This window comes from Canis lupus, chromosome 3 (assembly GCF_011100685.1).
Source record: "Canis lupus familiaris isolate Mischka breed German Shepherd chromosome 3, alternate assembly UU_Cfam_GSD_1.0, whole genome shotgun sequence".
In the NCBI taxonomy this organism is placed as follows: domain Eukaryota; kingdom Metazoa; phylum Chordata; class Mammalia; order Carnivora; family Canidae; genus Canis; species Canis lupus.
Genome location: NC_049224.1, coordinates 35,291,060 through 35,306,610, shown reverse-complemented (window position 1 = coordinate 35,306,610; position 15,551 = coordinate 35,291,060). Strand labels below are relative to the sequence as shown.

The window sequence follows — 15,551 nt, the reverse complement described above, 5'->3', positions numbered from 1 at the left end:
CCTGGGTACATCAGTGCTGAATGGACTGATTTGCTGACTTGTGTGACCTCATGAAACAATTCTCCAATATTGTTGACATGAATAGGTCAGAAAAAAGCAGGTTGAACTTTGCATTAATAAAGTCCAGAGATGCACCTTTTGGAAATTAAGAAATTCCATCAAATCCCACATTTTCCTAGGCAATATAACAAGAACATGTAAGTGCCAGAAACACAACACAGGTGCAAACACAGAGGGAGAGGGCAAAGGCCCATCTTACAGCAGTTTCCTGAAATGGCAAGTATTCCTGTTGCTGTGGGGGCTAGTTGGGTATGAAGCTGCCCCAGGAAGAGCATGGCCTCCTGGAAATCTACATACCTGGGATTCAGCATTCAGAGTGATGACTTCCTCATCATGGTCCAGCAGTTTGCAGGCATATGCAATGTTAATGGCGGTTTCTTGTTTGTCGCCAGTGAGAACCCAAATCTGCAGGCCTGCTTGACGCAATTTAGCAATGGTTTCTGGGACTCCATCCTGCAGGCGGTCTTCAATCCCAGTGGCACCTGGTCAAATGTGCAAGTGTAGGTGAGCCCCCTCCTCACATGTCCTCAAACTCTAATGGGGTACAAATGCCATTGCCAACGTACCAAAGATACTGGCATGACCCCACAGACTGGGACCTGCTTGATTCCCCGTCTCCTGTGGATGATGATTCATCGTTTCAGGACAGCAGTGAACACTTTTAGTATCTCCCTCCACTGACACAGTCAAGGAGACAGAATAACTGAGGCACTGAATATAATTCTTTGTATCTACAACAAAGCACTTCCAATGCTTTCCAACACAAGGCTAATTTTTAACATAACAACTTAGAAACAAAGCTTGTAAGGAAGAATATGGAATGACCATATTCTGAAGGATGAAAATGTCCTAAAAATTGTCCATCCCATACACAGCTTCTAAATGACATCCACAATATTTTCTCTCAGTATTGTCCATCCCATACACAGCTTCTAAATGACATCCACAATATTTGTTCTCAGCAATGCTTACTGTTAGCAGTCTGAATAGACTATATAAGTCCATTATTTCTTGAAAGCAACATTATCCAGAATGGGTAATTTCCACAAACATAATAAACAGCGAATTTCCCGATGCAGGCCTCTGTATATTGGGACAAATCTTCTACCCAGTGGAGACAAGTGCTCTCCAGGTCAGCTTAAATTTTTCTCCTGTTGTCAACTTAATGAGATGGTCTCTACCTTCCCTCTAGAAGTAGAGCATTGCCTGAGGACTTCTCATTGGCCCAGCCTTTCCCTGTCACACTGTTCCCTGAGGCTGCTATGGGCTGAATGTGTCCCCCATCTCCAAAATTCATAGGTTGAAGCCCTAACCCTTGTTGTGATGGCATTATGAAGGAGGGTGGAATACTTATGAATGGAGCTAGTGCCCTTTTAATAAGGGACACAAGAGAGATGATCTCTCTCCACCATTCAAGAATACATAAAGAAGATAGTCATCTGCAAACCAGGAAGAGAGCTCTTTAAGGAACCAAACTGGCTGGCACTTTGATGTGGGCCTTCCAGCCTCCATAACTGTGAGAAACCAATGTCTGCTGTTTAAACTGCCCCATGTATGATATTTTGCTATGGCAACCTGAAATGACTAAGAAAGACACCCCTTCTCCTCCTAGAACGGATGTTGGGAGGTGCTGGGAGCGTGGAGCCAAGGTATAATACATGTACAAATACCGTGCATTTCTTAAATATATCCTATAATGCCCTTTCACAAATCACATACCTGTTCAACCAGACCTGAGCTCAGGAAACAGAGCATCAAGAGCTCTCTAGAAGCCCCCTCAGGGGTAAGTGTCAGTCTTCTCTCTTTTCATCTCATGCCGTATGTACAATGTGTTAGACCTGGGCTTACCTCTCATTTGAATGTATCATAAGGCTAATGGGAACCTGGGAAGGGATTAAAAAGGAAGAGGAGATATTGTACCCAAGCTGCCCTCAGCTCTGAATCAGAGTTCACATGAGAAGAATCAGGCAGGGGTGTGGGTTTCAAAGTCTACTTAGGAATAAAACCATATTACACTTCATGTGCACTGTAAGCATATCCCTGACAACCCAGGCACTGGAAAGCCACCTGGTCTTGGCCTTTCTCTTAACCCCTAGCCCCCCAGCTCTAGTATGGGGAGACAGTGTGTGCTCTAGGTCTCTGGCTCCCTATTTTAATCATCCAAAAGAGTTGATATCTACCAATATATCACTTTTGCTGTGATATATTCCCTGATATCTAGGGAAAGAGGGAGAGATGATCATGTCTGTCTTCATGCATTCAAAATGTCTTGTTCAGGGCAGCCTTGGTGGCACAGTTGGTTGAGTGTTCAACTCTTGGTTTTGGCTAAGGTCATGATCTTGGGGTTCTGAGATTAAGCTCTATATCAGATCTGTGCTCAGCATGGAGTCTAGTTAAGAGTTTCTCTCTCCCTCTCCCACAGACCCTTCCCTTTGGGCATGTGCACGTGTGTGCTCTCTCTCTAAGTCTTTAAAAAAATATCTTTTTCATACTTAATAATAACAGTGTATGGAATAATCATAATGGTGGCTACCCTTGATGAATTATTAATTGTCAAAAATTTCTGCAGCATCCCTAACATGTGAGTACTACAACTATCCCCATCATATAGATGTGGAAAGCAAAGGTGAGATTAGCTAGGGAATAGCTAGCATTCTATGCACAGTGTGTCTCATGCTCCAAACTTCTGACCTGTCTGGCTGCTCTAGGAAAGCTTCCACTACAAAAGCAGTACTTTGTGAGTAACTCAACCAGTTACCCACCCTTCACTAGAAAGCCACTTTCTACAAAAGGGACTTGTAACTCTCCACCTTTGTAAACCAGTTGCTCAGCCAGGGCTCCTTGATAAATGTCCTCCAAGAAAAGCAGGGAAGGACTGACATAAATTCCAGTCCTTGGGGGAAAACCTAATACCTTAAAAATAAAGCGTCTTCATTTCAGGAGCTAACTGGCCAAAGTAATGGGTCCTAACTAGGTTGCTGGATTGATCCTAACCTCTCTGTGAAGCTTTGAATCAAACACAGAAATATTATTGAACTCACAAAGAGAATTATGTAAAGTATACCTATCTCAGTATGAAATGCGGCTGAGAATAGAGTAAATCTCAGGGAACAGTTCTTTAAAAATTATCTGGAAGCATAGTGGTCTTTCTTCAGCTCTCTAACGTAGCTTATTAGTAATGGAATCCATGCAATTTAGAGTAAATGCCACCTCTCTACAGCTTGAGCCTTGGGAGAACTTGGCATTTTGAGTGTTATAACAGGATAGGTAGTAGGGTTCAAGCTAGTGCCACCATGCTTCACTGTGATCAAATGTGTCAGGTGGCTTTTTGTGGGAGGGGAGTTTCACGTGACATCTGGAAAACAAACAGGAATGCTGGGGAAAGTGAACAGAGTGTTGTCCTTTGAATTTTGGCTCTTGGCCAGAACATTATGGAAAAGAAAATTTCAAGAACATAGTATACTTGGTAACCCTTTCTTTGTAGTTCTCTGATGTTATTTAATATAAGAACCTAAATGAAAAGGTTTAGAAGGGATATTTGGCTTTGGGCTTATTAAAAATATAAATAGTTTACTTTGCATTTCTCAAAAATTAGTGTGAGGATTTGGAACACAGTGTCTGTAGATAAAGCTGTGATGGTGGCTCTCCTACTCTCCAGCTCAGGCTTCATCATTTGAATCCTAAATAAATATCCCAGACTTGAAGAGATGCTAAGTATTTAACAACCAGCTAGCAGGAGGGAAGCTGATTTGGTGTATTTTCCCATTTCTGTGGTACAAATATACTCACCTTGGCTGATGTCAAGCTACCAACAGCATCAAAAAGCTATGCAAAATTCTTGAAAATTTATGCAATACAGCAGTGATTGCAAAATTTCTGAAAATGTATGAAAAGGCCCTCAAGCAGCAGGCATGAGTAGACTCCAGCACACTGCGGGTGCCCACTGTGGGGCACTCTGGTGGTTCACTGTCTCCTCTCAGAGCCATTGAATGTGCCCTGGAGATAAACATCCACTGAGGATGACAGCAGAATGTGGCTGAATCAGGATCCTAAAAACCTCTATTATCCTAGCCCCAAAAGAAAAACACTGGAACAGGGATGAGTAGAAAACCTTGCTTTTAGATGTTTACATAGTTGCCCAAGTAAACATTACAGAATCCAAGCTAGAAAGCAATTCCTCTGAAAAAGATCGAGGAAGGTGAGTTGATCTCAAGTTCAGTATGAACTTCGGGTATTCTAGGGCTATTAAAAATTCAGGACATCTTAACAGAGATACAGCATAGAGGCCAAGGGAGGTGATGGATGCCCAACCACCAGAAGGAGTCTGTACAGAAGAGGTCAGCTAGGCTGTAACAGATATGGAGGCAGTAACCTAAGATTCATCCCCACGTGCAGCCAAGTATTCGACCCTGTGCCTGGACCTTGCTCAGTGCTTCACTGCACCCCCTCTGCTCACCCCCCACAGGATTATTACCTGGCAGATAAGGAGACTAGGATGCCAAAAAGACTGAGTCACTTGCCCAGGCTCTCATGATCAGTAAGTGACAGAGCCAGGATAGGACAGATAACCAAGCCAAGGCTCCTAGACTCTGAAAGAAGGAAAGGTAAGAGTGCCTAAAAATACAGGTACACAGCATGGGGACTCATAGCCAAGCCCTCAAACAGTTTCCCTCTGGAAAAGGGAAGAGATTTTGTCTGCCCTGCTCCACAGGGTGGGACCATCACCCACTGGTAGAAGGGACTGGGGAGGCAAATTTTACTGCATCCAAGAGTCAGAGCCCTCCAAAGAGAGTGCCCACAGTGAAGGGTCGAAGAAGTGAGACAGGTACAACCTGCCCATAGGCCAGGAGGATCAAGAAGGAACCCCTGCCTATCCCACAGATCTGATCAACAGCATCTTTTGGAGAAGCATCTCCTAGATGTGAACAGTCCTAGTGCGGTAAATTAAAACCCAGCAAGCTAGAAAAAACATAGCTGTCTTCCAAGTGTTTTATTTAATCACCCCCAAGGATATTGCTCATGATGTCTCTGGGCATCTGGATCTTGGGGCTTTTTTGAGCAGTGCATGTCCTCTATAGGACACCATAGGCAAAAAAGAATATTATACAGTGTGTATGTTATGCTATTAAATATATTACTATATTAGATATGCATATATAGATATATAGATAGCCCAGATCCTTTGTCCAGGGAATAGGGCCAAATAAATTACAGCATTTCTGTATTAAATGAAGAGGGATGGACTCCAGTTTCTTCATGCCCCAGGTATACCATCTGACTATTGGCACCACGGGTTGGGGTGTGTGCATATACAGCTTGATCACAAGCAGTTCCTGGTATGGTCATAGTACATATACAAAGACTCAGCTACTTTAATACAGACTTAGTATTAAATATTTTAAATATTAAAATAAACATTCTTATAAATACTAATATGAACACAGTAGCAAATATGAACACATTTTAGTAAAAATGAGCTTTTTTTCTTTTCATCCAAATTGAATCTATGAAACATTCATAAGATGTAAAGTACAGCCATTTCTGGAGTCCAATAGTTTCTTTTTGTTTTAGGGGTAGGAGGTGGAGGGAGTCCCTTCAAGCATCAGTTGTTGAGAAGCCTCATTCCTCATCTCTATTTCTGGTGGGAAAGCAGGGTTTAAGGGGAGGCAAGCCAGGTGTTGTCACTGGGTGCCTGGTCGGACAGCACATGGAAGGCCACAGAAACAGGCCATGGTGTGAATGTTCTCTCAAGGATGGCTGGGCCTGGGAGCCATGCTAGCATCAGGCCAGGCAATTCTTCAACCAAGCCAAGCATGTGCAGAGCTACCAAATGACTAGAGCCATGTCACCTCCCCATCCAGAACTGTCTCTGCAAATTCCATACTGCTTGGCACAACACATGCTCATGTGCATAATTACCCAACAGATGCAAGTTTGTTTCCAGGCGAATGGCAGACTGGAAAAGAAGCTCCTCACGGTTGTCCAGAGAAGATTCTGCTTCCAAGTGGCTTTGCAACCAACAGGCATACTCTTCTTTACTCAGAACCTATGTGAAACACACTGATGAGTGCCACGCAGGCACTGAGCACTATGGAGGCAGTGGTCAGCACACATGCTTGTGGAGGTGACACCCACTCACCCTCTTGGCAATGCACAAGGTGCGCAGGCCTTCCACTGCATACAAGTTGAGGTAATTCTGAGTCTTGCTTCGGATTTTCTTTTGATGCCTTCCTCTGGCATCATCTAGGTTGGATTAGAAGCAGAAATAGGGATAAGTAAGAACAAGAGTCCAGTGGAATGCCCTGGACCATTCAATAAACCTCAGGTAGCTTTGCATGGCATTGAAACAACTCCACATATGTAGCTTACCCACATCAGAGGTTGGTATCACCCCAGAGGTTCCAGCCTGGAAGCATTTCTCAGCCCGCTTCCAGGTTAGCTTCCCATGAAAGTAGTCATACTCACAGACACAGAATGTACAATAGTGGTTGCCAGCGGCTGAGGGGGTGAGGAGGCAAGAGCAATTGTCCAATGGGTACAGTGTTTGTTTTGCAAGATGAAGTTCTGGAGATCTATTGCACAGCAATGTTCACTACTTGAACTGTCACTTATTAAGATGGTATATTTTAGGTTATGTGGGGTATTTTTTTTAACCACAATTAAAAAGAAAAAACGAAGTCCATTAATAGTTCTCCAAACAGCCGCCTCTTTTTGTTTCCTGTAGACACAGCTGAGCAGACTTACTTCTTATTGACAAACCAGAAGTGCTGACTCTGAGCCTCACCTGACTGTGGCATCCATGACAAGGTGATGCTTACTTTCTTAAATCTGCCATTTTCATGGGCTGCCGATTATGAGTGGAAAGGCATAAGGCATTTTAGTTTGTGCATGATAAAAATATATTATGACTGTGTTTCAGGGCCAGTGGGAAATAAGTGGTCTGCACCTTCCTGCTGTGCTCTAGCTGGCTGAGTTTGGAACTGCATTTTATTGCAATTCATTAAGCAACAGGAATGTCACAAAAGCATCCTTCCAACAACCTCCTATAAGAGACATGTGTAAACCTCCCCACCACTAGACTCATCCCCAGTCTATTTCATCACATGTAAACAGTACACACTTTTCACGTAAAATTTAAAGTAAAAGCTGGTATTTTAAAAAAGAATCAAATCATATTTTTGATGGTTATTAATGACCTCTGTTGAAATGAGAAGCTTATATAAACAAAACTTTATTAGGAGTGCTCTGGTGTCCTTGGTCCAGGAGGTGGATGTAAATGAAGCTACATATTCTTCTAGTTTGTGAAAAAAAATGTACTTTAATACAAAATGCAGTTTCTTTCCCCAGAGCACCAACAGTATTACCAGACAGAATATAGGATGTGCAAATATCACATAAGACATAGTTTTACTAAAAACATTGTGTTTTTTTTTTTTTTTATCTGGAATTCAAATTTAACTTAACTGGGCATTCAATATATTTTGTTTGCTAAATCCAGCAACTGTACTTACTGGTAGTGAGGCCCCTGGTCTGGGGCAGGCTGTCTACTATCTGAGTCAGGCCCTAGACAAACTGGGCCTGGGAGAAACACTTTCACCTCTCAGACATGTGTTCTTCAGAGAGAAGATAGCACCCCTGAGGGTCTAAAACATTGATTCTGGGACAAAAGCCCAGAATTAATTTTAATTACCTATTTAAAACATACTTAGGCAGAGCATAAGGCACAGATATATAACAAATACACAGCATATCTGTGGCATTAAAATGTCATGGGGAAATCATTAAAAAATGTCTAAAAAGGCTCTTTAAAGGAACAATAGTGAAAAAAAGAGAAAACAGTGCCCTAGATTACTTTGCTTTAGGAATTTAAATTTCCTGAAAAGATGACAATCCAAAGATGACATCTTAATTTTGACTACCATTTACTCCTGATACTGTGATAGCAATTTTAGAAGGGTATAATAACAATTGTTCCACATGCTGTTATTTGAGCAAATACATGTCTACCTGAGGGCTTTTGGAATCAGAATAATAATAATAATAATAATAATAATAATAATAATAATAAAGTACTTTGGTTTCCAGAGAGGGGACAGGAAGACTGCACTCCAGCAAAGCAGCAGTGTGCAGGGGCTGTGGCTGAACACTTGGTCAAAACAGAACTGACAGAGCTAGAGGGTGGGCTTGGCAGCTTGGCACACTGGGAGCCATGGATGAGCGTGTGATCACACAGGCTGCCACGCTGAGCTGTTTCTCTATGAGGTCACCAAAGCAGGGCCTGGGACAGGGAGAAAAGTAGTACTGCTCTGCCTTGGCCCCTCACTCCTCCAGACACACACATCCTCTGCCACCTGAGGTACGACCTTGCTCCTGATTCTTACATGACTTCTCCCTCGTATATTCCCACCCCACCAATGGCTGGACAGTCACTGGGAAGAGCCAGTGTTGGGGTTTGCAGGATTGGCAATTCGTAGATGCTGGGATACGTCTACATTCTGATGGAGGGGCCAGGTCGGTGGAAAGAACACAAACTCAAAGCAGGCAAGCACTGAGGGAGCTGGAGGCATCTAAAAAGAGGGCATTGGGCCCTATCCTAGAAAGCAAACCCATTGACCCTCCCCGCCCCAGTTAAGTGGTCAGCCTGGCTCTCCTGCACTAATCTCAGACTATAGGCATTCCCACATTCATACTGCACTTTAAGTGATATTCACACTATATCAGCCTCTTCTTTCTGATATTGTACAGGCAACCCAGACCCCTTGTGGTTTTTCTGTCTTTGGCAGTAGGAAGAATTCTGTGTCTGCAACATAGCTACTTGAACAATGGGGCAACACCAGGGGCAGAAGTGGCACCAATGCTACCTAGCACCTTTTGGTGGGTGGTGGTGGCCTAAAGGGCACGTGGAGAAGGTCCCTGCAGCCACAGCCAGGTGCTGGGTAGGGAGGGATTTGGGGGGGCATGCACAGTATCAGACAGTAACAGCTCCTGTCAGTCTGTACGGATGACTCCCAAGTCCCTGACCTCAAGATGCAGTAGATGGAGAGGAACCCTACTCCAGCTCTGACTCTGGCTGAGCAGTGCAGATGGACACTGCAGTGGAGTCCCTACCAGGGCACTGCTGGCAATGCTCAGAACCCTATGGAGGGGACCTCAGAGGAAAACATCCACTCCTACTCATGATTTTAACAGGTGTGGTTTTTAAAATTTTTTATTTTATTCATTCATGAGAGACACACACACACACACAGAGAGAGAGAGAGAGAGAGAGAGGCAGAGACATAAGCAGAGGGAGAAGCAAGTTCCCCATGGGGATCCAGATGCAGGACTTGATCCTAGTACTCTGGGATCATGACGTGAGCCAAAGGCAGATGCTCAACCACTGAGCCACCCAGGTGCCCCTTAACATGTGTTTTTAAAATGCTCTAAGTGCAATTTCTATTTCTTCTATGCTTCAGACAAGTTTATTTCTTCTATAAGGAGTTTCACTGTAGTAAGAGTAAAATAAGAAGGTGAATTCCCCTCTTGGTCATGCATGCATTGACTCATTTACTGAATAGCAGCAGTGTGTGAGGCCCATGCTAACTGGTGGGACACTCTCCATCCTCACTCTTGGAGGATGGTGGAGCAGTCTGGGTATTTGTGTCTTAGACACCCCACAAAGTGGCAACTGGACCAAACCTCAAGCAAGTGAATCTTAAGGGGAAGGAACCCGAGAGAAGGGAAAGGGACCTACAGGTTATACTCCATACTTATATCAGACCAGCCCTTGGATAAGGGCCTCCTGTGAGGTCAGCATCCTGATTTCCTTTGTACAGATGAGAAACAGAGGCAAAGAAAATAAGTGACTTATCCAGGGTCCTATGAGCCCATAAATGGAGACCTGGGATTTGAAGAGAGATATACAGGTACGGGGTGGGGTGGACTCCCTGCTTTCCATCTGATCCCATACAACTTCCAAGCCATGATTACATCTTAAGAATAGGACACATTCCCTCTAACAGTCACATCCACCATTAGTGTAGCCTCTTCATGCCTTTTTTGGTAAAAGTGTTAGATCTCTTTGAAAAAAGATCTTAAAGGTCTAAAGTAATTTCGAGGATAATACTTATGTGCCTACTTCACTCTATCACCAGCACACAGGTACAGCAGCACAGGTAAGTACTCTGTATGTCTGCTTCTCTCCACAGCCACCCACCCCACAAAGTAAAGTTGAAGCATTTATACATAATGAATGTCAGGGTGTCATCATTAGATAACCTCAAGGTGACCCCAGAGCCATCCTCCAGTTCCTCTCTTGGGAAACCAACGGGGTCTCAGAACATCCTGAAGCTTAAGTTGCTGGATCTTCCCTATCCCATACTACCTGAACTACACACTGCTTAGAAATTCCTAGAATAAGATGGAGAACTACACAAACTATTTTATTTTTAATTTCCCCTTTTCAATGTCATGGTTTGGGCAATAGTAATATCACTCTTTTACAGGGCTTTTTCATGGTGGAACAGATGGAAAACTTTGCTTCTCATCTATAGTTACCTAGATATGGGTAGTAATTTCCTCCGAGAGACCTCTGTTTGCTAGTGCTACTCCAGACCTTTTACTTTATATATAACTCTGCTGTATGTGGTGAAGGCTGAAATTCGGTGGTCCGTTAAACTGTCTTTAATGAAAGGCTGTGAAATAGCACAGAGATGATTGGATTTTTTTAATAGTAGAATTAAGTCTGTTCAGATAATTGCCATATCTGTTTTTCTTTTGTGTGGATGCAAAATTAAATTTCAGAATAAAGAAGGCTTGTAAAATATATGTGGAATTTTTCTTCTCTTTTTTAGAATAGTTTGAAAAGAATACATATTAACTCTTCTTTAAATGTTAGGCAGAATTCACCTGTGAATCCATCTGGTCCTGGATTTCTATTTTTTGGTAGTTTTTTGACTACTAATTCAATTTTGTTACTATTAATTAGTCCGTTCAGATTTTCTATTTCTCTGTGAAATAGAAAGTTTTCTACAGAAAATAGAAACTTTTTCAGTTTTAGAACATTGTATGTTGCTAGAAATTTATTTACTTCTTCTAGGTTGTCCAACTTGTTGGCATGTAAATTTTTTTGTAGTATTCTCTCATAATCCTTTGTATTTCTGTAGTGTCAGTTGTTACTTCTCCTTTCTTGTTTCTGGTTATTTATTTGGGTCTTTTTTTTCCCTTGATGAGCCTGGCTACGGGTTTATCCATTTTGTTCATCTTTTTTTAAAGAATGAGCTCTTGGTTTCTTTTCTTTTCTTTTCTTTTTTTTTTTTTTTTCTGAGCTCTTGGTTTCAAAGATTTTCTTCCTACTGTTTTTTTTCCCAGTCTCTATGTCATTTATTTTTGCAGTGATATTTATTATTTCCTTCCTTCTACTACTGTTGGTCTTTGTTCTTCTTTTACTAGTTCCTTTAGGTGTGAGGTTAGACTGTTTAGTTGCACTTTTTCTCATTTTTTGAGGCAGGCCTATATCGCTATATACTTCCCTCTTATGGCCACCTTTGCTGCATCCTAAAGGTTTGGGAGCATTGTATTTTCATGTCCATTTGTTTCCATGTACTTTCTGATTTCTCTGATTCATTTCCTGACCCTTTAGTTCTTTAATATCATGTTGTTTAGCTTCCACGTGTTGTTCTGTTCCAGTGTCTTTTCCCCCCCAATAAATGGTGGGAAAACTGGACAGCTATATGTACAAGAATGAAACTGGACCACTTTCTTACATCACACACAAAAATAAACTCAAAATGGATTAAAGACTTAAATATGAGACCTGCAACCACAAAGGTCCTAGAAGAGAACACAGGTAGTAATTTCTCTGACATTGCCCATATGTCAATTTTTCTAACTATGTCTAACTATTTCTAACTATGTCTCCTGAGGCAAGGGAAACAAAAGTGAAAAAAAAAAAAAACCTATTGAGACTACATCAAAAAGAAAAAGCTTTTGCACAGCAGAGGAAACAATCAACAAAACAAAAAGGCAACATATGGCATGGCAAAATGAAGAAGGCTCCTGGAAAGGCCAAGTCAGCCTGTGAATTGGATTCTATGTCCACTAGCACAGAAGCCCTGCCCTCTGGTAGGTTACTGTCATGAAAAGTTATCCAAACTGTTTTCAGAGACATGTTTACAAATTAAGAGGCAACAGCTCTGCCATGGGAAAAGAGTCCTACACTTTCCCACAGTGGAGTGGTGCCACACTTGGGAGCCAGGAGTCTTGTTCTGAGACACTGAGATTATGGTGAGAGGACCACAGAAAGCAAAGTATTCCCTAGTTCCATCCCAGAGCTCTGGAAAGGCTATACCTAGTGTACAGGGTTTCACAGCAGGTTGCACCTAGAGCTGTTTCCAGGATACAATAGACAGGGAGACTATGGAGGTCAGGCAGCAGAACCCCAGCAGGTACCTCTCCATCTGCCAGCAGCATCCTCACCTCCATCCTGCCTCTCTCTCTCCTGGAGGTCAGATGTGCACTCTATCATTGTCCAAGTAGAGAGGAGGGGTGACCAGGTTTACTAATGGGGACCTAGGCCATTCTTCTCTCAAGACCCAAAAGTATTTATATCTAGAAGGAGGTTAAAGGAAACCCTTCTGCTGGAAAAAGTTCTACTCTCTAACACCAATAGTTTTCAAATTCCTCTTGTTTAACACAGAAATTATATGGAACTCTAGTACACAAAAGAGACTAAGATGGAGCTGCTCTGCCTGAAGGTGGGACAGATGGAGGCAGCTGAGAGACCAGCAGCATCCACTACCTAGGCTCTCACTGTGGCCTGAGGCAGCTTCACAAATGGGCTAGAACCATAACCTGGCTGCATACCTGCCCTGGTCCAGGCATCATAGAGCAGGATGGAAGCTCTTGGAACTTCCAGTCTAAAAGTTCTTAACCTTCATTGTCCAGATTTATAGAATGATGCTAATGGATGCCTGGGTGACTCAGTGGTTAAGCGTTTATCTGCCTTTAGCTCAGGTCATGACCCCGGGGTCCTGGAATGGAGTCCCTGATCAGGCTTCCTGTAGGGAGCTTGCTTCTCCCTCTATGTTTTTGTCTCTGTGTGTCTCTCATGAATAAATAAATAAAATCTTTAAAAAAGGGGAACCCCCAACCCCACTGTTCTAAGGTGAGTTCAGGCACTGAAACTCTCCATCTCCCACCCCTCAGAGCATTCTAGTCCAAATCCCTTAAAGGAGGAGAGGACAATCCAGAGAGGCAAATCTCTGATGGGCACTGCTTCAGAAAAGGCTTAATGAAAATCATTTTACATTCACATGGGAAGGGACTGGGGAAAGGGACTGATTTCTTGGGACTTCCACCTGGAACTGGGGGTACTGCCCAGAGGAGGGGAGCTGGATACCTGAGGAGCAGGGCAGCAAGAGATCCATGACCACTGAGTCGGCTCCTTTGGTGTAGACATTGATCTCATCAGTGAGTGGATGGCGGATCACCACTGACATCCTCTTGCGGATAGAGTCAAAGCCCAGTATATGCAGGAGCTCGAAAGTGAGTCTGCCCAAGTGTGGCAGCTCCACTGACACCTGGTCATGCAGTCGGTCCACCAGTGCACAGTTGTAGGCTCGTGCAGCATACACAAGCGCTGCCTCGTCAGGGCTCTCTGCCTCATAGCGCAGCTCCCACTCCTGCTCCTTCTCCTTCTCCAGCTCCTGTTCCTGGGCAGTGTGCTCCGGGGCCCAACTGGCAGCCCCGCTGCTATAGCCATTGCTTGCGATGGCTTTGGTTGGCTGGCTCAGCTTCTCCTCCAGCTTGAGCAGCGTACGGTCATTGGATAGAGTGGACAGAAAGTTGGACCCTGACTTGTGGGTGGCTTTGTTGGTGGCCAGGCTCCCGATGCTGCTGCAGCCTGAGGTCAGGCGGCTGGGTGAGAACCTCCGTAGGAAGTCTTCTATCGTCTTCACGGGGGACTTCACCTCAAACCTTACCCTCACCTGCAAGAGATGCAGTCAGAAGGCAGGTGAGGTATGTCCAGAGGCCTCATGCAAACTACCACAGGGCACCCCTCCCCTTCTCCAGTGGAAGCTCAGAGCACAGAGTTCCCATTTCCCAGATTTGGGGGCATACAGTAGAAACTGCAACCAGAGCCAGCATTTCTTCCTTGAGACCATCCTTTGGTCTCTTCCACTTACTTAAACAAAAATTAGCAATATACATTCTTTTAGAATGTGATCCCCTAAGTAGCCACACCAAGGCTCTGGACTGACTCAGGGACCGTCTGGCTAGTAGTACCTGCAGGCTTAGATACTATCCCCTCTGATAGCTGTTCCCACACTGCAATGTCCCATTGCTTTGCAGATGAGGTTCAGAAGTGTTTGCCTGGCACAAAATCCAGCTTTGTTCCCTGCCCCCCATCAATTACAAAAAGCAGTTAACAAAAGACCAATTTATACATTGCTTTGAATTATGTCTATATAAAACTTAAATAACATTCCCAAACCCAAGAGAACTTTTCCAAACAGATTAAATGGTTGGAAAAATTCAGGATTCAAACAATTTAGCATGTTTTTTTTAAGTCACAATAAATTACGTACCTTCTAACAAGAAGTGAAAACAACAAAATGACAGTTATATATGTTTGCTAAAGTTCTAAACAGCTCAATGATGGAGCAACAGCAATCTTCTATTTAAATGAGTATTGTTCACTAATGCTGGTATAAGATACCTATTTTAATTTTCTGCTAGAAAATGGATTCAGAGCAAATGTTGCAACAATCAAAACACTGAATTATAGTTAGCCTTAAATTTTCATAATTTTCCCCATATGCCCAAAGTTGTAAATTACATAACAGCTTCCAGAAAAGTTAGGCATTTGCTAAAGCAGGGCACATGGGACCAATTTTGGTAAAGATGATGCTTCTTTGTTTGTATAGACTTTAAATGTGCTACATATCCAAGGGGGAGACTCAAGCAGCCATAGTGGAGCTCCTGCTGGCTCCAAATACCCTTGAAGATAGCACTCACTAAGTGCTATCCAGAGACCTGTTCCTTAGCAGTCTGAAGGCAGGAGATTAAATATCCTATATCCTATGTGGAATGCACTACATCTGTGACCATCATCACATGCCTCAGTTATGCTGGGGTCTCTCTCACTTATTCAGTAGTTGCAACAATGTCTGGGTCTCAGACAAGTCTAACTAGAAACCAGACACTTCTCTAGGGATGCATGCCAGTGGGACTTGAATACAGGGTGGTGGCAGAACCCAAAGGTCAGATGAGGGATACTAAGGCAGCTATGAGGTGAGCTGCCCCAGGAAGCAGCCCTCACCTAAGGCAGATGGTGCAACCCTGCAGTCTCTGGGTGATGGGACCTGTCCACTCTGGATCCACCAGGCCCACTGGAGCTTCTGCAGGCCAATGTGGCAGGAGCAAGAGCACAGGAGCAAAAACATGGTGGGGGGTGCCGTGGGGGGGTGGGGGAAGCTGCATCACTGCCAGATATGCTGCTGTGAAGACAG

At 43.4% G+C, this 15,551-nt stretch overlaps 1 protein-coding gene across 1 annotated transcript in view; it reads right to left on the bottom strand.

Annotated features, from left to right (window-relative positions):
* The window catches only part of ATP10A (ATPase phospholipid transporting 10A (putative)), a gene marked incomplete at its 5' end in the record, with an annotated part of 187,782 nt that overhangs the window by 20,101 nt on the left and 152,130 nt on the right, over positions 1 to 15,551 (bottom strand). The window contains 4 exons of the mRNA XM_038533681.1: positions 358 to 542; positions 5,980 to 6,106; positions 6,200 to 6,303; positions 13,439 to 14,027. Coding sequence (XP_038389609.1) covers positions 358 to 542; positions 5,980 to 6,106; positions 6,200 to 6,303; positions 13,439 to 14,027 — 1,005 coding nt within the window. The remainder of the gene's footprint in view (positions 1 to 357; positions 543 to 5,979; positions 6,107 to 6,199; positions 6,304 to 13,438; positions 14,028 to 15,551) is intronic.